Source organism: Callospermophilus lateralis, chromosome 3, assembly GCF_048772815.1.
Source record: "Callospermophilus lateralis isolate mCalLat2 chromosome 3, mCalLat2.hap1, whole genome shotgun sequence".
Lineage (NCBI taxonomy): Eukaryota > Metazoa > Chordata > Mammalia > Rodentia > Sciuridae > Callospermophilus > Callospermophilus lateralis.
Genome location: NC_135307.1, coordinates 126,026,192 through 126,051,931, shown reverse-complemented (window position 1 = coordinate 126,051,931; position 25,740 = coordinate 126,026,192). Strand labels below are relative to the sequence as shown.

General features: G+C 36.3%; 1 protein-coding gene across 1 annotated transcript; it reads right to left on the bottom strand.

Moving 5' to 3' along the window:
- Positions 1–14,213: 14,213 nt before the first annotated feature.
- Positions 14,214–15,879, bottom strand: Ndn (necdin, MAGE family member). Its single transcript, XM_076848739.2, has one exon. It carries the CDS (start codon positions 15,761–15,763, stop codon positions 14,786–14,788), a length of 978 nt encoding a protein of 325 aa, XP_076704854.1. The 5' UTR covers positions 15,764–15,879; the 3' UTR covers positions 14,214–14,785.
- Between the last annotated feature and the right edge of the window lie 9,861 nt (positions 15,880–25,740).

Here is a 25,740-nt window from a genome sequence, read left to right as displayed (position 1 = left end):
ATAATAAGGTTTTTAACAAGTTCTGTGATCAAAGCTATACCAGTCAATGTCTCTGTGCCTTAGTTTCCTCATCTGTGAAAAGGTGGTAATAATAATACATATCTTCCTTCACCAAGTAATTCCCATGGCTTATTCTCTCACTTCTTCAGGTCATGGCTCAAGACCTTGGTGGTAATAATAATACCTATTAGCTTGTTGTAGCACTACATATCAAGTACTTTGTAAGCACTAGACATTATTGTTAACATCATCATTAATAGTCTGACATATTGTGTGAACTTTAATGATTTTACAGGCCTATAGAAGTGTTGTTCTTTTTCCTTTTAGCCTTCCAATCTGCTTTATGTAAAATGTTGTACTTTAGATTTCTCACATTACCAGGTACCTTATGTATGCAAAATGATCAATGCCACACATTTCTTTTAAAAATAATTATTTTTATTGTCTATCTCTAACAGAATAATTCATTCAACTTTTTTATTTTCAAATAATTTTAGAATCATAAAAGAGTTGCAAAACTATTACCTAGTTCCTATATCCCTTTCACCAGTTTCTCCCAATGAAGACAACTTATAAAACTGGTGTAATAATCAAAAGTGAAACAGTAATATTACTATACTACTATTAAATAAACTAGCATCCTTACTGAGATTTCATCAGTTTTGAAAAACACTCAGTTTTTGAGGGAGTATTTAGCTTCACAAAATTTTATTACATGCACCAATTTGTGTAATCATCAATATAATTAGGATGCAGAGCTATTCCATCATCTCTCATAGCCTTACCATCACAACTTTCCCCTGATCCAGACATCCACTTACCTGTTATATTTGTTATTATCTAGTAATTTCTAGAAAACCATAAATTGGTTTTGTACTGTGTGTAACCTTTTCAGACTTTTTTGGTCTCAACACAATGCCCTTCAGATTCCTCCAAATTGCTCTATGTAACAATATTTAATTTATTTTATTACTGAGAAATATTTAATTGCATATGTGTACAGCAGTTTACTCATCAATTCGATTGTTCAAAGACATGTGAAATGTTTCCAGTTGTGGGCTATTGCAAAATAAATCTGCTATAAACATTAGCATGCAAGTTTTGTTATAAACATTTGCCTTCATTTGTGAATGCACAGCACTGAATGAAAACCATTGGCTCATATGGTAAGTATGTGTTCATAAATAATCATTAATCTGTTCATAGAGTGTTGTATGATTTGACACTTCACCAGCAATTTTGAGAATTCTAGTTGTCCTTTCCCTTCTTTGATATTTCTAGCATATCTTCCTTTAGTCATTTTAATGTGTGTACTGGTATTTATTGCAATATTAATTTACATTTCCCCAATGGCTAATGGTGTCAACCATATTTTCATGTGCTTATTGCCATCCATATGCCCTTTTTGGTTAAGCATCTATTACAATATTTGACCATTTTAATTGGATTTTTCATTTTCTTAATGCTGAGGTTAGAGAGTTGTTTTTATATCCTGGACAGATTACCTCTTTTAACTGTTTGCAAACCTTTCTCCCTATCTATGGCTTGTCTTTTTATTCTCTAAACAGTGTCTTTCAGAGAACAATAGACTTTAAATCTTCACAAAGTCTCATTTTTCAGTTCTTCCTCTCTTGGATTATGTTTCTAATGTCCTGGAAAATACTCACCTAATGCTACATTATAAAGCTTTCTCCCTGTATTTTCCTTTAAATGTTTTAAAGTTTTACATTTTATATTTAAAGGTGTGGTCCATTTTGAGTTAATTTGTGTATGAGGTGTAAAGCTTATGTTCAGGTTTTGGATGTTGGTTTGTTAATATGTTTTTGCATACAGATCTCTATATTTGTTCCAATGTTATTTGTTGAAAAGATTATCTTTCTGTTGATTTTGTGTGTGTGTGTGCATTTGTTAGATCAGTTGGTTATACTTGTGTGGGTCTATTTCTGAGTTCTCTATTCTGCTCCAGTGATCTATGTGTCTATGCCTCTGCCAAATTCCACAGTGCTTTGATTGCCAAATTGTGTAGTAAAATGGCATATAGCAATTCCTTCAACTTTATTCACCTTTTACACATTTTGAGCTATTCTAGTTCCTTTGATTTTTAATAGAAAATTTATAGTCAGCTTGTCTATATCTTAAGGTGGCCAACTTTTAAGTGAGTCAACCAAAGACAGTCAGAGAAGGCAAAATAAATCAAAATATTGTAATGTGTAATAAATAACTATACACTTAATACTAATATAATAGTATTTAAAAAGTAGGGGTTTCCTTGAAATTATGTTATTCTAAATCACTTACTTTTATATGACATAAATAATATTAAAAAAAACTAACTAGCTAACAATGGTAATTAGTAGTAATTAATGGCATAACTAATGAGCTGATAAAAATAGTAAGACTAATATGTAAGTGAAAATATAATAATATTTTATAATGTTTCTAAACATAACATTTTAACTATTGATTGTACGTGTAACTCTTATACCATGTATTTTTTTAAAAAAATAAACAATTGGGTTTAGAAAGAGAATGTCAATTCAAAAGAACTAGAGAATATTTCAATATCTATTTCAAAATAGCAATGACATAATTATTTCTGTCTCACAAGACATTGGGATATCTTCCTCAATTCTGTTTACCTTTTTAACAATATTTTTCTGTAATGCCTGCAACTTTTATAATATCCTTATTTTGTATACTGGTGAAATTGTGTGCATCACAATTTCTAAATAATCTTGTTGCTTTGTTCTCATTAAGTCCACATTAATTCCAAGCATAAGTCCAACATAATGATATCAAGCTAATTATATGTTAAACAAGACAGTTTGAGCTTGGAATGCTTAGGTTTATACCCATCAGCAACAGCAGACTTATATCCATTTACTTGTACCTACAGGCTTGGTTTGGTAGACCAGTCATTTGTTCATGAGTTCCTTTGCTTCAATTAATTTAAATAAAGTTACAGGCATCTAAAATGTGCAAGCAAATTGGATATCATTATAAGTTAACCCTTTTTATCATGAAAAAAATACTTTCAATGCACAGAGGTAATTTGAACTCATGAAGTTTAATTTAGATTTCAAATAAGTTACAATTTCTAGCAAAAACCTTAGTAATTCCTGTTTGATTTGGCTATCCTCCAATAAAGTCTTATTTCTCTACTCTATGCAGGTTTTTTTCCTATTTGTTTTAGATGTCATCATAAGTTAACCCTCTTTCTCAGTAGTTTCAAGACAGAAATACTTTGAACTTGAAAAATTGAATTTGCATAACAAACAAATTACAATTTCTAAGAAGAAATTGAGAAAGTCTTGTTTAATTTGGCTCTCCTCTGATAGACTTATTTCCCTATAATGTGAGGAATTTTTGTTTATGTTTTTGATTTTTGTCCAATCAGATTTTATTGCAACCAAAACATGACATCAGGCAACTTAATTGTCCTCAGCTGATTCTTTTTTCAGCTTCTTTCCACCTCTTCAATGATCACCAAATGTTTTGGGTGGAAAATCACATAACTTTCCATTTTATTTTTCTCCTTTTTAAAAATTCTCAACCTTAATGCATTTCCAAATTAGAGAATGATAGTTGTCTCTCACAGTTTGATAATATGATTTTATAGCAAATCAGAAAATTGTTGTCTTTTCCAGTGATCTCCTGATCTGTCGTGTAGGTACGTGTATAAGGATGCTTTGTTCTTCAACTTCTCTAAAACCAACAATATCTTTTGTGTTTCTGCATGTTTTCAAAAAATTGAAAAGTTATCAAAAATTCTAATTATGAAAGCCTTAAAAGCTACAACCAAGCATACATAGCCCTTTTTAGTAGTGTTGTGTAAAATGTGAGACATTTAGCAAGTAATATATTTTCATTTCCTTTGATAAGAAGCTCATAGACTGAATGAAATTTGCCAAATTTACATTTGTTCTGTCTGCCAAATATGCATATGGATGAGCAACATCTCGTTAGGATTTGAATGAGATATAAATAATCTATTGTTTTATGTTTTCTCTGGTTTAATTAAAATTATCATAAAAAACAAGAAGATAATTGGAAGCTCTATTTTTCATTTTAAAATGACTAAGAGGTGCAGTACATTGTGTATTTCCATTAGCTATTGCATCACTTGATATACAATGGAAAACATGATCGAGGAAAAGATCTGACAGAATCAGCTCCACATTGAAGAGCACCAATACATCTGTTACCAATGTATCCTGTTTTGTTTGACCAGAGGACATTTTAGCTGCAATTTGTGAGTTAGGAGATATAACTTCACTCCTTTCCAAAGAGCTATTGATATGATATGATGATGTATGTTGATATGATATGATGATGTATGTTGTTTGTGTGGTATACCTAAGCTGCAATTTTCAACTGTCATTTATCATTTTAGAAGACAAAACAAATAAACAGATAAATAATTATTCCTATTTAACCCATTTAGAAATGTAACCAGCTCTAGACACCTGTGGTTGTATGCATGGATTCAACTAATCACAGATCAAAAAATAGTCAAAAAATTGTATCTGTACTAAATATGTACAGACTTTTATTCTTGCCATTATTCCTAAGTAATACAGTATATCAACTATTTATACATATCACTTGCATTGGATTAAATATTTTAAATCACCTAGAGTTGCTAAAAAAGTACATAGAATGATGTATGTAGGTTATATTCAAATACTTTGTCATTTTTAAAAAAGGGATTTTGGGATCCAGAGGGGTCCTGGACTTAATACCCCACAGATACCAAGGGACACCTCTACTTGCTTGTCTCACCTGCATATTGTAAGATTTGGTCTCTATAGAGACCAAAGACATTGTGGAGCCATCTGCAAGCCAAAGAAAGAGGCCTGCAAAGTTCCTTCCTTCACAAATATTGGAAAGAATCATCCCTGATGACACCTTTATCTCAGACTTCAGCCTCTCAGAACTGTGAGGAAATAGATTTCTGTTGTTTAAGTCACCTAACCTGCGGTGCATTGTTATTTTAGCTCTAAAACAGAAATTCAGATTGCATCACTTTCTCCACAATGCCCAATCGCAAATTATTTTTGTATGTTGTACAACATGCTCTGTCTTTTTTACTTATCTTTCTAATCCAATTGTTTGTAACCTTCATATGCCATTAAACTAACACAATCATTTAGCCTTCTGGGAATGCTTACCTTCATACTGCAGTTGTTCTTGTTTTCACTATCTGAATTCTTAGAAAACATGGTCACAATATTCAAAGCATTAAAAATTGAACTAGCACAAAATTGATAAAAAGCAGAACAGTTAATCTACAGGTAAAGCCAAATATTGACAAGCACTCATGATTACAACCTGATTCAATAGTACACTTAAGTCGCATGAGTCAAAGTGATGCCATAATAGATGATCCATTCTTGTGAGCTGCAAATCGTACCAACATGAGTAGTCAGGGGAACAAACAGTTATGGTGACTACAGAAAACATAATACTTGCTGTCCTCACTTGATGCTCAAATGAATCCAGTCCCTGTCTTGGGGCTGCAATCATAGTTTTATAGCATCTGCTTTACTTATAGCCAAAATATTGGATTTATGTATCCCTTAGAGTGGTTTTCTGGAAAGTGGGATTTTTAGTGCTAAAATTGAGACAAATCTAAGTAAACTGCTGGGATTTTGATAGGATTGTATTAATCCTGCTGATAAATGATCTATTTCATATGTTGAGTTTTCTGACATATAAACATGATATTTCTTTCCATTTATTTAGGTCTTCATTAATTATCAGTATTCTATATACTTCAAAAATACAGATTTGATACACATTTGATTAGTTGTACATATATTTTGAGCTATGGTAAATAGTACTGAATTTTACACTTCACTTCCCAATCATTATTGCTAATAAATAGAAATATAATTGATATTGTTTATTAAACTTGTATCCTGTGACCTTGAAAAACTCACTTATTAATACTAGGACTATTTCCATTTTGTTATCATGGATCAGTTGAGGTTTTAAAATTATACAGTCATATCATCTGAAAATATAGACACCTTTATTTCTTTATCTTCAATCTGTATTTTACTTCATTTTCTCTCTTTGTTAAATAAACTAGAATTTTCACTAACAAATTGTAAAGAAAAGTAAGACTGGACACCCTACTGTTTATCCCATCTAGAGGGATGCAGTCTGTCTTCCACTATTAAACATTAAGCAATGTTAATTATAGGGGTACTTTTTTATTTTGGTTTTTTTGTTTGTTTGTTTGGTTGGTTGGTTGGTTGGTTGGTTTTTGCAAATAGAGATTAAACCTAGAGACACTTTATCCCAGTCTTTTATTTTGAGACAGTTTCTCACTGAGTTGCTGAAGGTTTCACTATGTTGTTAAGACTGGCCTTGAACTTGTGATCCTTCTGCTTCAGTCTCATGAGTGACTGGGATTACAGGCATGCACCACCATTCTTAGTAATTGTATTTTTTTAATCTGAATTTTACCAAATTGAAATTCAATAGTGGGGTTGCACTATTGAATATGTATGTGTGTGTATGTATGTATGTGTTAATTATATATCCAAGAGGAATGAAATATGTATATAAAAGTGTTCTCTGAATTCCCATGTTTACTGCAACAATATTCATAAAAATCAAGCTATGAAATCATTGGAGGTGTTCATTTCCTGAATGAATGAATAAACAGAATATAGTACATGTGCATGATGGAATATTGTTTGGCCAAAAAAAATGCAGTCCTGTTAATTGCAGCAACATGGAAACATGAATGGATCTGGAAGATATGAAATAGGCCAGGCACAGACACTCAAATTCTGCTTGTTCTTACTTATTTATGAAAGAAAATTAAAGTTACATGAAAGCAATTAGTTTTAGTTGTACTCCTTTCCATATCTAACTTGTTAAAAGTTTATATCATGACAGGGAGTTGAATTTTTTAAATGCCTTTTATGTATGAATTGAAATAAGATTATTAACATGGTGAATTACAGTTATTGATATTTTAATTTTGAAATGGCCTATATTTCTGGAATAAATGAGAAATGCTGTGGTACTTTATTATTATCTTAATATATTGGTAAATCAATTTTTCTAACACCTGTAGGAGTATGCCATGACAGAGTCTTCTAGGAAGACTCCTGTCTTGTCCATTCTCTGGGGAACTTTTGGGACTGCCTTTGTCACTTTTACTGCCACACATCTGGGAAAATACAGTATCATCACAAATACAAACAGGCATGCATCAACCAGTCATTTTATACTCCTGTCTAGTCTCTATGGTGCATGCATTCCTAATTCTGCTGAAGAATAGTAATTCTATTTATGCTATATGTGTTACCACTCTCTGAATGCTGGTGTCTGTCCATCTGAAACTGTTTTCAAATAATTTACACTCACTTTGCTACTGATTATTCAATTCACTAGTTTGTCTTCTGTCAATATTTATTTCATTGAAGTTGCTCTTCATAAGATAGAAATGATCTCTTTATTAGTAATTTCAATTATTTTAACTAACACAACTGGCCATCCCCTTATTCTCTTGGCATCTCTATACCACATGCTCTAACTCTCACTTTATTACTAATCTCTATCCATTGTTTCTTGATATTATTTAAGCCTTCTTTCTCTGGTCATCCACTTAATTCTCCTCAATGCTCCTCCATGCACCTCTTTCCTCTCCCTCTCCAAGGTTCCCAAACTCATATGATCTTTTGAACAAAAAGTAACATAAACACCCCAAGATAGCCAGTGTTGGTGTCTGAAAATGAGGTGCAGCGTGAATTTCCTACCTATACAGCTCAGGAAAAACACAGATTATCTTTCTAAATCCATGCACTATCCCTAAGCAATCTTGTATTTTCCCATTCATGAGTTAATATGATTCTAATACAATTTATTATTCTTTTATGGATTTCTCCCCAATGAAATGGACATCTCTGTTTACATACCTCACAGTTAAATTAAACTAAAGATGTCTCAAACTGAATTTGTCATTCTTCCACATAAATCTTCTCTCTTTGCACTCCAAAAATGTTTTAAAAAACTGACATTACTCAAGACTTGTGCATTCCAGACAGTTGGCCACAATCCCTGAATCCTCTTTGTCCTTATTTAGCATTTAATCAATCATTGATTTTTTTGCAAACTTAATCTCAAAATATTTTTAAATTTTCCCATTAATCTCCATTTTCATTCCTTTTTCCTGGATAAGGACACTATTATCTCTCACCTGAATTCATGATGAACCCCTATATGCCTCTGAACTTGATCCCCCTTAATCTCTTGTCCAATCAGCAACAACCTTACTAAATGCAAATACCCTCTCCCAAATGCTTACCATACTTCAATAACATTTGACACCCTTGGCCACTTCCTTCAGCTCAAAATGTTGCTATTTTCATTTCCATGATCCAACACTCTCCTGGCTTACTTTTCTATCACTCATCCAGTTACTCTTAGTAGTTCGTTTGCCAGCCCTTCCTTCATTATTAGATATAGAAATGTATCAGTTTTCCAGAGTAAAATCATGAAAATATTTATCTTTTCTCTCTTGCGCGCACTCTCTCTCTATGTGTGTGTGTGTGTGTGTGTGTGTGTGTGTGTGTGTGAGATATTTTATAAGGACCTTATACATTGGGCTGGGGATGTGGCTCAAGCGGTAGCACTCTCGCCTGGCATGCGTGCGGCCTGGGTTCGATCCTCAGCACCACATACAAAGATGTTGTGTCCACCAAAAACTAAAAAAAAAAAAAAATATTAAAATTCTCTCTCTCTCTTTAAAAAAGGACCTTATATATAAATTCTTTATTGTTTTTATCTGAAACCTATTCTTTCCCCCCTCTTTTATATCTCCTTAAATCACACCATTGATATTCACCCTCTATTCAAGTCTAAAATCTGAGTGTCTCTTATGCCATTCATGTATTCATCAATTAAATACAACATAATAAAATAGGACAAGTATAATATTATGCTGTAATAGATTGCCAGTATCACTACTCTTGTGCCATGGGACTATTATTGAGTAAAATATGGATTATTTAAACAGAAGCACTAAGATACTGGACAGTTGATTTAATAAGAAAGATGACTATTAAGTGACTAATGGGTGTGCAGTGAATAGGGGGAACTACTATATACTTTTGAGGGCCATCTCTGTTTAATTCACCAATATCTTTGAGTTCCAGTACAGGGTGAAGTTCAGTGAATTTCTATTAAATAAATATATAAGTAAGTAAATTTATACATTGTTATAGTTTGAGTCTGGGGAGTGTCCCTCAAAGGCTCATGTGTTGGAGGTCTGGTCTTCAATGCAGTAATGTTCAGAGGTGGAGCTTTGGAGAAGTGATTGGATCATAAGGGCTCTGATCTCATTAATAGATTAATCCATTGATGAGTGCAAAGTTGAAGATGGTGGGAACAGGAGGAAGTAGGTCACTGGAGGCATGTCCTGGGATGGACTATCTTGTCCCTCTTCTCTTTGTCTTTCTATCTGTTTCCCAGCTGCCATGAAGTAAGCAGCTTTCCTCTACTGCACCCTATCTGCCATGATGTTCTGCCTTGCCTCCAGCCTAAATCAAAGGACTGAAATCATGAACTGAAATAAACTGTTCCCTCTTATACTTATTTTTCTTAAGGATTTTGTCTTAGCAAGGGATAAGTGGCTAACACAAACATCAAACAATGAAAGCTTAATGATTGTTACATATTAAGTAGGTGGGCAAATAATGGAACACAAGACACAATTCAGATGTGGGAACATACATAATATAGTTAAGGGTTCCAACCCCTGCACAGGTGAAACAAAAAATAATGAGGCAAATTAAGATATAAATAAGTATGCTTTAGATATCCTGATTATAAATTTATTTCCCACCTTCTTTTTACTATTTTTTTTCCAGAAAATGTATGGACTCAGGATTCTGTGTGTATTTACACAGCAGGTCCCCAAACAAAAAGAAATCATCCTGCTGAGTCTACCCTTCCCTTCACCTCTTTTACATTGTTAGTTACTTCTCTTCTCATAGATGCTTCATATGCTTTATGACACTTCTCTTGGAATATCTGAGTTGTGGTGCACCTGTTTATGCCTCTTTATCCTCATACTTCTCCTAGAATGGCACTCACTGTACTGAAGTATAATTCTTTTTATTCAGTTGTTTCTTTCAACATTGTGAATGTACTGTGACCACAGGACAATGTCTGTTCTGTTCACCATTTCATCTCTACCTCCCAGTACTGACTACCTCTGTAACATATTAGATACTCAATATGAAAATTAGTGCATAAGACAGCATGTGGTCATTACATGTGGTTATAACAGGACATTAGAATGACAATTTCAATTCACTCTTGCTAGTACCAGATATTCACTTTTACTATATATTTCATTAATTGATAAAGTATCTTGATTTAATAAATGAGTTTTTGGTTTTCTTTTCCATTTTCCCACTTATATTTGTTTTTACCTTTGTGACACTGACCTATTTTTGTCACTGGCCCATCTACCTAGCAAGAAGTTGTTTATTTGTAGTATTCATTCTTTAAAATATAAACAAACAAACAAACAAAACTAGATACTGGCTTTTTTGTTGGAATATTTGAAGAAACCAATTGAAAACAATATTCTGTTTCTGCTATTTTTCTGAATTCTGTTTTCTTTTACTAATTTCAACTTATCTATACTTTCTAAGCTTTAGATTGTTTGATTGTTATTTTCTATATTTGACTTTGTTTTCCTGTAGGAGAGGTAGGTCTTTTCTAATGTTTCTTCACCTGATTAGCAAATTCTTATTGAGCACATCCATATGCTAATCTCCAAGTCAAGCATCAGGGAAATAGTTAACAGTTCAGTTACAGTTTTCACTCTCTTGAGTATTTAACAATACAGGAATAGAGTGTCAAGAAGCACTTATAAATCGCATGTGTATTTTGAGTGAGGAGTTTGAACATGCCTGTGCTCTCAGGGCTAGCAGAGAGATCTAGGAGGTGGTGCTTCTAAATTGGCCTGGTAAGATTCAAGGTAGAGGGAGGCACAACTGGTTGTTCAAGCAGAGAAATGACTTAAATGCATCAGTTCATTTAAAACATCTCTTTCCATTATGCTAAGTGAAGCTAGCCAATCCCTAAAAAAACAAATGCCAAATGTCTTCTTTGATATAGGAGAGCAACTAAGAACAGAGCAGGGAGGAAGTGCATGAGAAGAAGATTAACATTAAACAGGGATGAGAGGTGGGAGGGAAAGGGAGAGAGAAGGGAAATTGCATGGAAATGTAAGGAGACCCTCATCGTTATACAAAATTACATATAAGAGGAAGTGAGGGGAAAGGGAAAAAAACAAGGGAGAGAAATGAATTACAGTAGATGGGGTAGAGAGAAGATGGGAGGGGAGGGGAGGGGAGGGGGGATAGTAGAGGATAGGAAAGGCAGAAGAATACAACAGACACTAGTATGACAGTATGTAAAAACGTGGATGTGTAACCGATGTGATTCTACAATCTGTATACAGGGGAAAAATGGGAGTTCATAACCCACTTGAATCAAATGTATGAAATATGATAATGTCAAGAGCTATGTAATGTTTTGAACAACTAATAAAAAAATAAAACAGCTCTTTCCTAGTTGACTCTACAGTTAAAGTCATTCATTTCCTCCCAAGAAAGCTTATATTTGATATCATCATAATTAATATTAAATTTCCAAAGGTCCTTTCTGCCCTCCATGACTTTAATAATATGAATTTAATTAAAGCAAAATGTGTGTATGAGTGTTTGTAAAGAAATGAGGTTCCAGTTGGCAGTAAAAATTACATGTTATAAAGAATTAGCAAAATCTTTCCCAGACACAGCAGTCTGAGCATCACCACACCATTATCTTGGACTGAGAATCCACTGATGCTTACTTGAATCAAACATCCCAGAATTTCAGAGACAAACATTTTACAAAATATTTGGCAAACTCTACAACCGTTGAAAGTCCAGCCTGAAAAATCTAACATAGTTATTTCCCAAGCTGCTGTCTCTGTCAGACCAGGTGTCATGAGTTAAACTTATTTCACATCTGCAAAGCTTGCTTGTCTGTTTGGCTGTCTCTGAGACAGAACAGTGGAGCAGCTCTACACATGCGTCTTGCTGGATTCAGCTCCTTGTTTTTTCAAAATCCTGCCCTACTGCAAACTTTCTTTCCTCTAAGGCATGGCTAGAGTGCCTGTGCCAGGTGACCTTGTGTGTTTTTCCATGTCTCCCACAGCAAAGAGGATCATGATTGCAAATATAGGGAGTTAAATATGGAGGTGAGGGTACTGTCTGCCTGGTGACTTCCGGGTTTGACTAAATATTGTACAAGTGTTACACTTGCTGCAAGGAGTTAATCTAGCAGTGAGAGAAGTTTTAGGATATTAAAGAAAATGACGGTATCATGACAGGAACGACAGAGATGGCCCTGCTCTAGTAACAGAATATCTTGGACAGCTTCATAATTTTAAATGAAAGGGGATAGATTTGTTTTGTCTTTGGTGGTTTGTGGAGAAATAAGATTTTTCAATGATTCCCAAGTTTCTAAGCAGCTATGATATTTACATTGATTCCATGCTATAGGTGACATTAAAACCAAGTCACCCTTACCTGGGTTATTGCAGAAATGTTCCTAATTCCCACCTCACTCCTAATTCATATGGAGCTAGTAAATTGTGAATGGATTTTATCTCAGCACATATGGGGCTTTTTTTTTTTTTTTTAGAAAGAGAGAGAGAGAGAGAGAGAGAGAGAGAGGGAATTTTTTAATATTTATTTCTTAGTTCTCGGCAAACACAACATCTTTGTTTATATGTGGTGCTTAGGATCGAACCCGGGCCGCACCCATGCCAGGCAAGCGCGCTACCACTTGAGCCATATCCCCAGCCCCCATATGGGGCTTTTAAAGCATTTTCAGCATCTGCATCCACCTGCTAAATTAAGCTAGTTAAATGTTGGGAATCCAGCTCCAAATCCATCAATCAGTTCTCTCAGCCCCAAATTACTCCCAGTTTACTTCTTTTGGATGTGAACATGTTCCCTTTGTTATCTGTCTTCCACAGAAAATGTTCTAGGGTTGGTAAAATATCCTTTTCCACTTTTTTTTATTTAAAAGATTTCCAATCTTATTAAAGCTCCATTTAATTTAAAGACCCCCCTTCTACCAGGACTGAAAGCTTTATACTGAGATTTTTATCCAGTCATCTCTCCTCACCCCATTCCGCCCTTCTAGGGGCTGCCTAGTGTCCCACTGCCACTGAAGACCTGCTGGGCCACAAAGGTCTCAATAGGCAATCTCCCAACCCCAACCCCATTTCCCCCTTCCAGGTATCAGGTGTTCCTCTGGTACCACTTATCAGAGAAGTTTCCTTCATCTCCAACCCTTAAGAAAAATTATGTTTCAAATATTGCCTTCAGTGCTAAACAGGAATACGACCTGGTGAGGTCAATTAGTCTCTTTGAAATTCACTTTCTTAATTTATACAGCCATAATATTGTTTTCTCTAAAAGATTGTTATAATTAGAAAAATAAAATCCTTAGTTTGAGGGTGTGTGTGACAGAGCCCATGTGAGTGTTGGGGGTGGGGAGTAAGAGAGCAAATTAACATGGAACTAAAAAGTAAATAAATGCAAGAAGGCAGGGAGGGAATTTTAGGCAGGTAGGATGATTCTGGGCTCTAAATTTATTGTATTTTGGTTCAAATCCCAGCTCTTTCTTTGAATAAGCTTTATGATCTATAGAAAATTCATTGCCAATACTTTGTTCCTTCATTTTCTTCAGTGTTGGTGTAATGTTTCTACCTATTAAGGTTATTCTTGTGAGGACTGAATAAAAGGTGAAAGTCTACTGTAAAGAGCATAAGTAAAATAGCTCACACTTTTTAAGCGTCCACAAAAGTCAGCTGTTAATTTTGCCAAAATGTAGAAAATTACCCTACATAGTGCCAGTTATTATTTTAACTTTCATGTGTCAAAGTTTTTAAAACATGAGTCACATTTTTAAAAATAAAACTATAAACTTCACAATGTATGTGTACCCATGAGTAGTAATTTCCCATCCTTTAAGGTGAAATTGTTATATATGTACATTTTGTACATATATATATAATTGTTATATGAAATTGTTATATATGTACATTTTGTACAATAAACTCTTTCCCTCATTCCCACCCATACTACTTTCTTAACAAGTTACACTTTTCCAAAAAATGATTGTATCACAATAATCTTTAATGTTTACATTAAAGTTTATTCATGGTAGGGGTGTATATGTGTTTAATAAAGTGTGCCAAGTGCCCACATTGAGACCGTTTCAGTTCAAATCAGTTCATTCCACACTGTGCCCAGCAAGGTCATACAGAGAGGGCCCTTGACTTCTCTTGGTTAGGCCAGCTTTGCTGGTGAGTTCTTCCCAAATGTCCAGGTACAGTCCACTCCAACACACATCATCGGTCCCATATAAAAGAATAAGATGGAAATTTTTTTCAATGTATTTCATAAGTTTAGCACATCTGTGGTACAAAAAAATCCAAGAAAGAGCACAAAAGCGAAAGCACCAACTGAGCTTACTTATAAACAAACATGCATAAATTCTAAACACTACTCAATAGTACCCAAATGAATACAACATTGCATTAAAAGGTATAAAAGCACTGTACTGAAAACTTAAAAGTTACACGTGAAATACTGCACTGTAAATCCTGAATACTCTAATGACTGACTCACCCCCACCCTTCCACAGCCCTGGTGATGGTCAGAAACCATTAATCTGCCTCCAGACCTTTCTAGTCCTCAGAGACACTGTTGCGGGGGCAGTGGGCACTGGGATTAGCCTCCCGCAGAGCTCTGGCCTCCTCCAGAGCCTCTCTGTATCTGGAAGGCCAGGCCTGGGGGTCTTTCTTAAAGACCCTGGCCAGGAACTCCATGATTTGCATCTTGGTGATTTCGCGGCTGGCTCGGGAGCCCCAGAAGAACTCGTACTCAGGAGGCTCAACGAAGGGAACGCGCTGGTACTTCAGGTAATTCTGCTGGACGAACTCCTCAGTGATAAGCTTTCTCACATCCCCGAAGGTGGAGTGCTTCTTCCAGGGCCTCAGCCCCAGGATGCGCAGCACGTTCCAGACGGCACTCTCTCTGGCACCACGACCTTTCACATAGATGAGGCTCAGGATCATGAGCAGGAGGCCTGTCATGGGCATGCGGTTGTTCAGCGCCACCCTGTCCAGCTCCTCGGGGTTGAGTGCTTTGACCAGCGCAAACTCCATCGTGTGGAGACTGGTCAGCCTCAGGTGCAGCCCGAAAACTCTGGCAAGGATGAGGCTGGTGCGCCTGAGGATGCTTCTGCACCATTTCTTGTAGCTGCCGATGACATCCTTCACCATGTCTGGAAACCAGATGATCATTTTCTTCTGGTCCTTGACCAGCACATACCACATGAGCTCGTGAGCCTTCTGCACTAGCTGAGCAGGGGCTGGCGGCGGTGGGAGCGGCTGGGCAGGTTCAGGGGGGTGGTAGACGCGACCCTCCTCTGCGGCCTGTTGCAGGATCTTCGGGTCCTCCTCTTCGCTCAGGGCCTGGGGCGGCAGCGCGGCCTGAGGAGAGGCCGTCGGGCCTACAGGAGGGCTTGGTGGCCCTGCGAGGGTCGCGGGGGGAGAGGCGGGAGGAGGGACCCCAACCGGAACCCCAGGGCTGCTGTGCATCTCAGAGTTGGGGGCCTCCGCTGCAAAGTTGGGGTCGCTCAGGTCCTTACTTTGTTCGGACATGTCTGCGACGTCTGACAAGGGCAGGGCCTCTGTCTCCGGGAGCTCTTCGAGCCGGCTCTCCCTCCGCGGACTCCAAGAGAGGAAGTGCGCGTTGCGGAGAGCAGCGCCTTCCGCAGCGGCAGGCAGGGCGGGGCGGGGCGGCGGCGGTACTGGACACTGCGCCTGCGCGTCCGCGCGCCGCGGCCAAGCTGCCAGGGCGGGAGGGGCCAGAGGAGAGCCCGACGGGAGGGTCTGTAGAACCTGGGTGGTAATATTGACCCTAAATTTCCCGTTTGGTTGAGAAAGTCATGAGGGGAGGCAAGGGGAGATGGATGACCACTGGAGAAGGAGGAAGTTTAAGAGAAAGATAGTAGCTCAAGTTTTTCAGACAGTGAAGTCTAGTTTTTAGGAAATGCTCACCTGAGTACATCCAGAATCAAGTTAGGCATGAGTCCCAGAGACAGGTATAGGTGCATGCAGAAACTTGAGTTTCCTATGAACCAGTAAACTAATTAGAACGAATAAAGAAAGAAAAAACAAACTAATGTGGGAAGGTGATATAAATGAGGGAAAGGAAAGAAAAGAAAAGAGATGAAGACAGAATGAAATGAGCTCTCACAGGGAATCCCAGACATGGAATGCCTCATGTGTCCAGACAGGGGTGATAAAGTGGACATCAGAGACACAAGCAGAGAATAAAATACACCAGTAGAAGATAAGCTTCTTGAGGATAGAGATCTCTGGTAGCTAGGATGCTTCCTGACACATGGGAGTTTAGTAAAGTCTAATGAATACATGAATGCCGCACAGAAAACTATGCACTATGATAGACCAATATGCACAGAGGCATCGGCCCCTCAGCAGCACCTCTATCACTTGTCCCTTTAAGCTTATTCCTGTACAGAATATCCACAATGATGGGAAAATAGTGATCTAGGAATGTCAATCTCCTAGGAATGGAATGTAAAACACCTGTGCATCTCTTTTATCTATAAAATGCTTTTTCATATATGTCTAATTTACTTTCTGTGAGAAAGGCATCATTCTTGTTTATTAGGTGAATCATGAATTGTTCGATCTGGTATTAAAACAATAAGAAAGTAAAAAAAAAGAAAAGAAAGAAATCATCATATTGAAATAATCAAATGGGGGAGGGGGAAAAAGAGAGCAGTTGAGATTGTTCAAGAAAATGTGGGGACTGTGAAGAGGATGTCTGAGATTGGAATGTTGAGAAATACCAATAAAAATTGTTGTAGTCCCTCCCTACCAAATCATAGTGTTTATAAAACAAGGAGACATTCAGAATGTAGTTAAGGAAAATCCCATATCAATACATGTGATATTTGAATTTTTTAAATTAATAAACATAACATCATTGGAATGTTTGTTAAATCATTTTTGCTTGACACATAATAATTGTGCACATTTATGCGGAATGGTATATTTTGATATATGCATACCAGTGTGATGATCAAATTAGAGTAATTAAGCATATCCATAACCTCAAACATTTATCATTCTTCTGTTAGAATTATTAAAATATACTCTCTTCTAGCCATTTTTAAATATACAACAAATTATTAACTACAATCTTCCTAACATGCTATAGAACACTAGAGCATATTCCTACTAGCTGTATTATGTACAAAATAGAGATTGCTGATGAACAATCTCTTGCTATTTCCCTCCTCACTACCCTTCCCACTTTCTGATAATCACTATTTTACTAATTCTATGAAATCAATGCAGTTTCTACATATGAGTGAGATCACAAAGTGTTTGTCTTTTTATGCTTGAATTTTCACTTAACATGATGGTGTTCTTAGACTCATCCATTTTGTAGCAAATGATAGAATACTGTTTTTCTTATTGTTGAATACTATTCCATAGATATACATATCACATTTTCTTTATTAATTCATACTTTGATGAACAGTTAGTTTGATTCATTCATTTTTTAATAATAGATTTTTTGATTTTTCCACTTCCATTGAATCTGTTTGATTTTATTTTAATTTTTCCATTAAGATTCAATAAGATAAAGATGGTTACATTTATTAGCACAATTTGTATGATTATGCCCTTTTATCTGTTTTTCCAGGACCCTCCTTCCTCTGATTACTTCTGCTACCTTCCATATGTATATGTGGAAACTTCACAGGATTCTCTTTGTCAGCAACTGGTTAGTCCCATGTTGGGACTGCACACAAATCTTTACAAAGATTTTTTAATAGGTCCCATAGATAATATCTAAATATGTCTTTTGATGACCAAAAATATGAGATGTAACATATGTGTGCCCTGTTATTTCAATATGGAAAAACAGATCTACAGTGAACAAAAACAAAACTACACTCCTACAGATCGTAGGAGTGAAGAAAAAGAGATCATCTGAGAGCATCTGAAACCTTGGATCCTGAAACTGATCAGCAGCTGTGTCTGAGTTGATGTGATTTGTAAGCCTTTCTTGGATTTCCTCAGGTGCATATCTTCTTAAGTAACTATCTGGAGTCTGATTATTGATCCTTGAAAAAGAAAATGTGAAAAACATTGACTTGATATTTCTAAGTACCTCACTTTATTTTCTTATACAGGGTGAATAGTCCTTATCTGAAATGTGTGAGTCCAGAAATGTTTCAGATTTCAAATTTTAGAATATTTGTACATATACATAATGTTATTTAGGGATGAGACCCAAGACCAAAGGTAAAATTTATTTATGTTCCATAATGTTCCACACAAACATGAAGGTCCTTATATGATATTTTTACTACAGCTGCCTTTTGACTGTAATCCATCACATGAACTCAGATGGATGATTTCCCACTTGTGATGTCATGTCAGTGTTCAAGAAGTTTTGACTTTTGGAACATTTGGGACTTCAGATTTTTGGACAATAGATGCTCAACTTCATCCTGTTTCTCATTTCTTGCTTTATTTTTCCTCCAATAAGTTGATTTTGAAATGTTTTCCTGTGCTGTTTCACTGTTTGGGTTTGTATGCATGTGTCAACTTTTAAAGGACCTTTCCAACACCAGTCCTTATAATCCTATCCTAATAATGTACTGCAGAGGTGACTTAACTAAATTTCTACCCTGCCCTCATCTTGCTTATCTTTGAGGACAGATATATGAAGTCCTCTTCAGGTGAGCCAGCCAGAGCCAGTTGAATCTAATATAGCAGCCTTAGACACAGCCTTTAATCTTTAAATTCTTTATAATCCCACCTGCAGGCTAAATAGCAAACCACAATATCATGGCAGTCTGTAATTGTCATGAGAAAGTCCTACATAAAAGAACCATGCAAGGGGGAAAAAAAAGGTGGCAGCCACATTCATAGAAAATCACTCATTCATGGCTGGGATTGTGGCTCAGTGGCAGAGCACTTGCCTCACACATATGAGGAGGCATTGGGTTGATCCTCAGCACCATATAAAAATAAATAAATAAATTTATTGTATCCATCTACAACTAAAAAATATTTTTAAAAAGAAAATCACTCATTCTGTGAAAAGACATGAATATCACCCTGCCTTATTATCCTATGCCTTCTCCTCATTTCTTTTACTGTCTGTAAATAATCTTCTGACTCCCAAGGGTCAAGAGGCTGATCTGTGAATCCTTGCTCCTGCTTCTTCTATACTTGGCTAAGAATAAAGCATCATTCACTGCTCAATCAGTGCTTAGTCTTCTTGTTGGTTTTACAATTTCAAGAGAGAAAAATTACCCAGTTGGGGGTAAAAATTGTGTAACAGTCTCTACAACAGGACTATTTGGTTTCCCAATTCACCAGGATAATTTATTTCATTTCATTCAGATTTGTCTTTAGTTGGAATTATTTCCCTTTTTTAAAATCTTCATCCTTTCCTTCTCTACTTCTTCCACCCCTTTCCTCCCACACACATCTCTTGGATTGATTAAAACCATTTGCTTTCTTTGAATACATTTTACAAGACGGTGTCAATTATATTCTCCTTTTTAAAATATGTTTCTTGAACAGACATATTGTCCTCATGATTCTTAAATATAATTATGACTTCTTACATTTTTATCTTCATCAATTTTCTTCTCCCTTATTCCATTTGTATATTTGTTCTTCACCAAATATTTGTATAAGTGGTTTGGTTCATTTAATATATTTTAATAATTAAAATGTTTGAACTGTCTATTTAAATCTCAGTACAACTTTGGCCAAAGGCTATATTTTTGGACATGCAGTGTTATTAAAGTAACACCCCTGGGTCTAGGTGTGTTGCTCAGTGGTACAGTACTTTGCCTAGCATGCACAAAGCCATGGGCTTGGTCTCCAGAACTACACAAAATTATATCACATTTCACCCTTCTATATTTAATGGATTTATTAAATTAAATCACAAATTTTATAACTCTGAAAGTGAGCTCCTGTTGAAATGGGATATCAGAATGCTAGCCAGAGAGCTGCTTGAGGTCCAGTTGCTACATGGGATGAAATTCATAATTGAGTTCCTACCTAAATCTCATTATGGTGAAGTTGCCAGTATGATGGAAGACACTACCTCTACTGCAGCTCACATCACACCTCACTTCTAACAGGAGGGTTGTTTAATACTGTAGCAGGGGCTTCGGATTAGGACCACACAGGGGTATTATGCTTGGAAGATTTAAAGCCTTGGAACTGACACTCAAGCTTGAAACCATCACAGGGTAAATTGTGAAGCTGATCCCCTTTGAAGTCCAAATGCCCACATGCTAAAGTGATATCATGTTCTTCCCAGGGAAAGTTCTCTTGACAAGTCTCAGTTTCTCACCAAGAAGAAAGGTAACAGGAGGGTAACTCAGGTGGGTGGTATGATCGAGCAAAATAGAGCTCAGTGTAGGCTTTAAATTTAGAAAGCACACTTTTACATGTGTCATGAGAGTGGTCAGTAGCTTGATAGCTACCTAATAAGAGGAATAAACCAAAAGAGTAATAAGAAAGGGAAAGGACCAAGGACACTATGGTAAAGAGGAGGAAGTCAGCACTTGTATGGCATCCACAATTGCTTTAACTCAAAAGGGTGAGATTTGGGGCTGGAACTTTGATGATGTCCTGGGGATATTAGGCTTGCTAGGTTTCTCCAGGGTGGGACCTATTGGCTGTGGCAATAAGTCCTCCCAGGTACAGGCGTATAGAAGCAAAAGTGTGAAGCTATCAATAATAGCTCCTGAAGGAAACTCAGGAAGGGTTATTCATTGAGTAAAGGTTCTATAAATAGAAGTTTGGTGGATACAGAAAGTATACAGAAAAGTTTTAACTTAAAATATTCTTCAGCAGACAGTGTTTCTGGTATGTTACTTCAAACTCTGTAATGTGGAACAGATTACACAGCTGTGGAATAGGCTGTTCTTGGCAGATTTAGGAATAGGAGGAGAGGCCTGTCCTGGCATGGGTTTCCATAGAACAGAGGAAGGGGGGTTATTCCAGAGCCTCCTATGGACAGTGAGCATGCTCACAGTGCAGGGGTCCAGGGCCCCTGGATGAAATGTGAATCCTTCTGGCTCTTTCCTGTCCACATAAGCAGCAACCTTCACCTTGGAGCCCCCAAATGGGCCCCAGATTCCTTTTCAGGCCAAGAAACTGAAACAGAGAACTCACTTTAATATGTTCAGCAAATATTATTGCACAATATCTGTCATGTGTTTGAAAGATTTGCATTTTAGAAAAGCAACTCAGTCTGAGGGAGAAACCAATGGCATTGGAACTGTTTGGTAGTGAGGCCCCTTTCTGCTAGAAAAGAAAACTTGTCAAGGGCAGGCAGCACTGCTTTCCACAGTGGGAGGCAGCGGGGGAGGTGCTCTACCCTGACTCCTCATGCCCTCCAGCCTCTCCAGGGGGACATTGCTCATTCTTGTCCATCTGAGGCCCATCACTGTAATGGGAGGTTTTGTAGTCCTGTTCAGACCCACTAAGCTTCCTGCTAATAAATACTCAGAGAGTGAGAGGGCCCAAGATATCTTCTAAAAGGTCACCTAGGTACAGAGTTAAGACTGGAATTGATGAGCAATCAGAGGGATAAGGACCAATTAGGAATCCTTTCAAAGGAGTCCATGTAAGAAATATGCCTTGCATTTCATCCTTGTTTTGCAACTATCTATTAAGTGCCATATTTTGGGCATTGTTCCTGGGGATAAATGAGAAGGAACATAGTCTTTTTAAGGGAGAGGGAAGTAGCATAGAAAAAAGCCACATGAAATCAAATCAAATATTATACCTTGTGATACATATTGGAAAGAAACTATGATTCTGCCATGGTATGGAACAGAGGGAACACATGCCCAAGAGAGATGCCAGGAAAGATGAACGTGAAAAACAGAAGTGAGGGGAGAATGTGAATAGTAGTGACAAACAGGATTCTGTCTCAGAGGTGGCTATGACTGAGCAGGGCAGTATAGTTAGAATATGCACATGCCATTTTTTGAAGCTATGTGGAGAGAAGAGATAAAAAAAAGTTCATGGGAAGATGGAGTAGATAGCTCAGCAGAAATAATGATAGAAAGATCTCAGGCAAGGGAATAGGGTTGAAAATAGGTAAATGACATCACAGTGAGAATTTTCAGGTCAGGGTTCTTCAAAGGGACCAGTCATGACATGAGGATGGGATAAAATTTTAATTGTGTGAGAGTGTAACACACACCCAGAGCTTGCCTTCTTTCTCTCTCACACACATAAATGCCCTCCAGACATGGGAGATCCAGAAGAAAAGTAAAAAAGTGAAGGAAAAAAAGATACTTTTCCCACACACCACCAAAACCCTTTTATGGACAACCTGGGCCCCAGATGAGGACAACCGAAAATAACAAGCAGGAGAGGAGTGAAGAAAGATGGGCATGCCAACAGGCCAGGTAATTTAATCCTCTTTCCAGACTATCATATGACTTCCTTACTGGATCTATTTCTGGGACATATTAAAATAGATTGCCTCATCTTAAACAATCTTCCCTAAGATAAATTCTATTCAAGCAGACCTTGGATTAAAGTTTGTGACGTGTCATGATTTTACACATTTCGGGATTTAATTTGCTAATATTTTGTTGATAGTTCTCATATATATGCTCATCATAGATATTGGTCTGTATTTGTCTCCTTGTGTATTTCCTTTTGTAGTATTTCCTATGATCCTTTTAATGATTAATTCATGTATGATCTGCACTTTTGTCTCCTTCACTTTTGTGGAGAATACACACACACACACACACACACACACACACACACACAATCTATTCCTCCAGATACCTCATCAATTCCTAGGACAGTTGATAATTTTCTGCTCAAATCTTCTCAAATCTTTCAACAGTGTCTCTTTCTCCAAACATCCTCCACTGGTCCAGGGATTAGGGCCCAAATATCTCTTACGGCAGGAGTATTTTTAGCCTAACACAAGCCCAATGTGTTAAGCAAATTGTGAACCCAGATATTTCATTAGATTGAGAAATGGATAATAACCTGGATGCTTTACAAAAATCCAAGGGAGAATGGATTCTAACATTTTTCCCCCTCTTTCATAAGGTCGTTTCTTTGGAGAAATGAATTAAGGCTATTTCAATATGTTGTAGCATATGCTACAGTTTATAAGGAGCTGTACAATCTTTCACATTCAGAAGCAACTGGCATGGGCTGCTAGCTAAAGTCCAACTCCACTAATGCCTAGGTGGCTGGCACAGCAGAGTCATGGTATCCTACCATAGGTTGTTCTCAAGAAGGATGTCTACTGTCTCAATATCATTTGGTCCAGATAGATATTTTTCTAGAGTCTCATGGAAAATTACTTTGAGTCCCACTCATCCATTAATAAATTATGATCATACTTTCCAATAGTAGTTTCTGGATTAAGAAATACTTATCAGTCCTATCCACTGATAAATTAGGATTATACATTCAGGTACTAGTTTGAAATAAGGAGTACTCATCAGTCTTAAAAAGAGGATTTATCATCAACACATATAACAGAGTCCTTATTTCAGAGAATGACTGCTTCCACCTTCTCATAGTGATTGCTAAGGATTAATTTTTATAATAATATAATTACACATATTTATGCAAAATTTTTTATGATAGTTGCCTTATGTGGCCCCTTTTCATTAATGAATCAATTGAAGAGACTAATCAGTACCATTCTGCTTTAGGTTTACTGCATTGCCTTTACTCAATTTCAACCTTACTATATGTACTATAATTCAATTATGGTGGTAATTGCCCAGAGTCAGCACAGATCTCACAATTTCAAGGTCATGGTGCCCAATAGGATGATCTTTATATAAGGTGGCACCAGCACTTTCGAGATAGCCATACCAACTATATTTTTGATTATGTATACATTTGATGGTTACAATGACTCCTTAAAATTCAATAATTTGCTGAATGATTTTCTAGAACGACTCATAGAACAAAGCAAATTATATGCTTAGGATTACAGTTTTCTAATAAAGGATATACATAGTGTGAGGCCTATGATGGACTGCATGGCTTCCATGACATCTCTCTCTCTGTGAATCAGGACATATTGCACTTCCAATGAATCCATCTATTTACAAATGAGGAATTTCCAGTTATCTACAATTTGGGGCTACGTAATGTAGAAATGATTACTTTGATCATTGACTAACCCAAATGAAGTTTGTGCAGTTGAAAATCACAATACTCCAATTCTGTGCTAGACTTTCCTGGTAATATGCCCTCATTCTTAAGTTATCAACTAGTTACCATAAGTCATCTCATTAGTGTAATGAAGATAGACCTATAAATCAAGAAATTACAAGGGTTTCTTTAGTTACAACAGAGGGCAAATACCAAATTCTTAATTATACTATCACCTCTGATCAAATAACTTACTTAATCTTTGCCCCCTTTCTTCCACTCTATATTTGTATATTTGATGTCTACCACAGTCTTCTTTGGACTGAAATCTCTACCTTCTAGGAAAACTTGAGACTACCCTACTGTTCACAGAGAACAGGAGTCTAGAACCTTGAGTATCACATCAAGACATTGGAATTCTAGGCTTATTCATTGGGGATCAAAGAGTAAATACACATAGATATCATTTAATATGTGCCACTGAAAACCTTGATTTTCCCATGTCTTATTCATCCATCACTGTCTTTCCACGCAGAAGAAGCCCCATAGCTGATTTTTAACAGTTTTATTCAAGTATAATTAATATATGATAAACCACACACATTTGAAGTGCATAGGTTGACAATTTTTGACATACATATCTATGAATCCATCACCACAATCAAGATAATGAATAGGTACACCCCCTCCTAAAATTTTGCATGCTCCTTTTTTATTGCTCCCCACCCATCCACTTCTGCCTACTCATTTAACTAATGATCTACTTTCTGACACAATAGGGTAGTTTGAATTCTCTAGAATTGTGTATAAATGGAATCATGAGTGTTTGACTTTTAAAAATCTGCCTTCTTGCTCACAGCAAAGTTATTTTGAGATTCTTCCATGTTATGATATATACTGAGAGTTTATACTCATTTTATTACTGAGCAGCATTAATTTGTTTGAATGTCACCAATTTTTTTTTCTATTTGTTTGACCATTTCTCTACTGAAAACATTTTTATTCATTTTCAGTTTAGAGCCATTACAAATGAAATTGCTATGAATACTCATGCAAAGAACTTTGTATGGATGTAAGCTTTTTTTATTGCTTCCTAGAAACTGAAAATTGGATCACATGATAGATGAATGTTTAACTTTTAAAGAAGTTGACAGATTTTTTGAAGTTGTAATATTTTATACTAGCAAAGAAGAGTGACCCACTTCCTATAGATCCCTGAAAACACTGAGTACAATCCCTTTAATTTTTAGATATTCTAATATGAGTGTATTGGTATCTTATTATAGTTAAGAATGCATTTACAAAAAAAATACATTTACCTAATGGCTAATAATATTGAGTATCTTTTGTGTATTCTTCATCATTTGTATAACATCCTTGGTGAATTATGCTTTACAAATATTTTA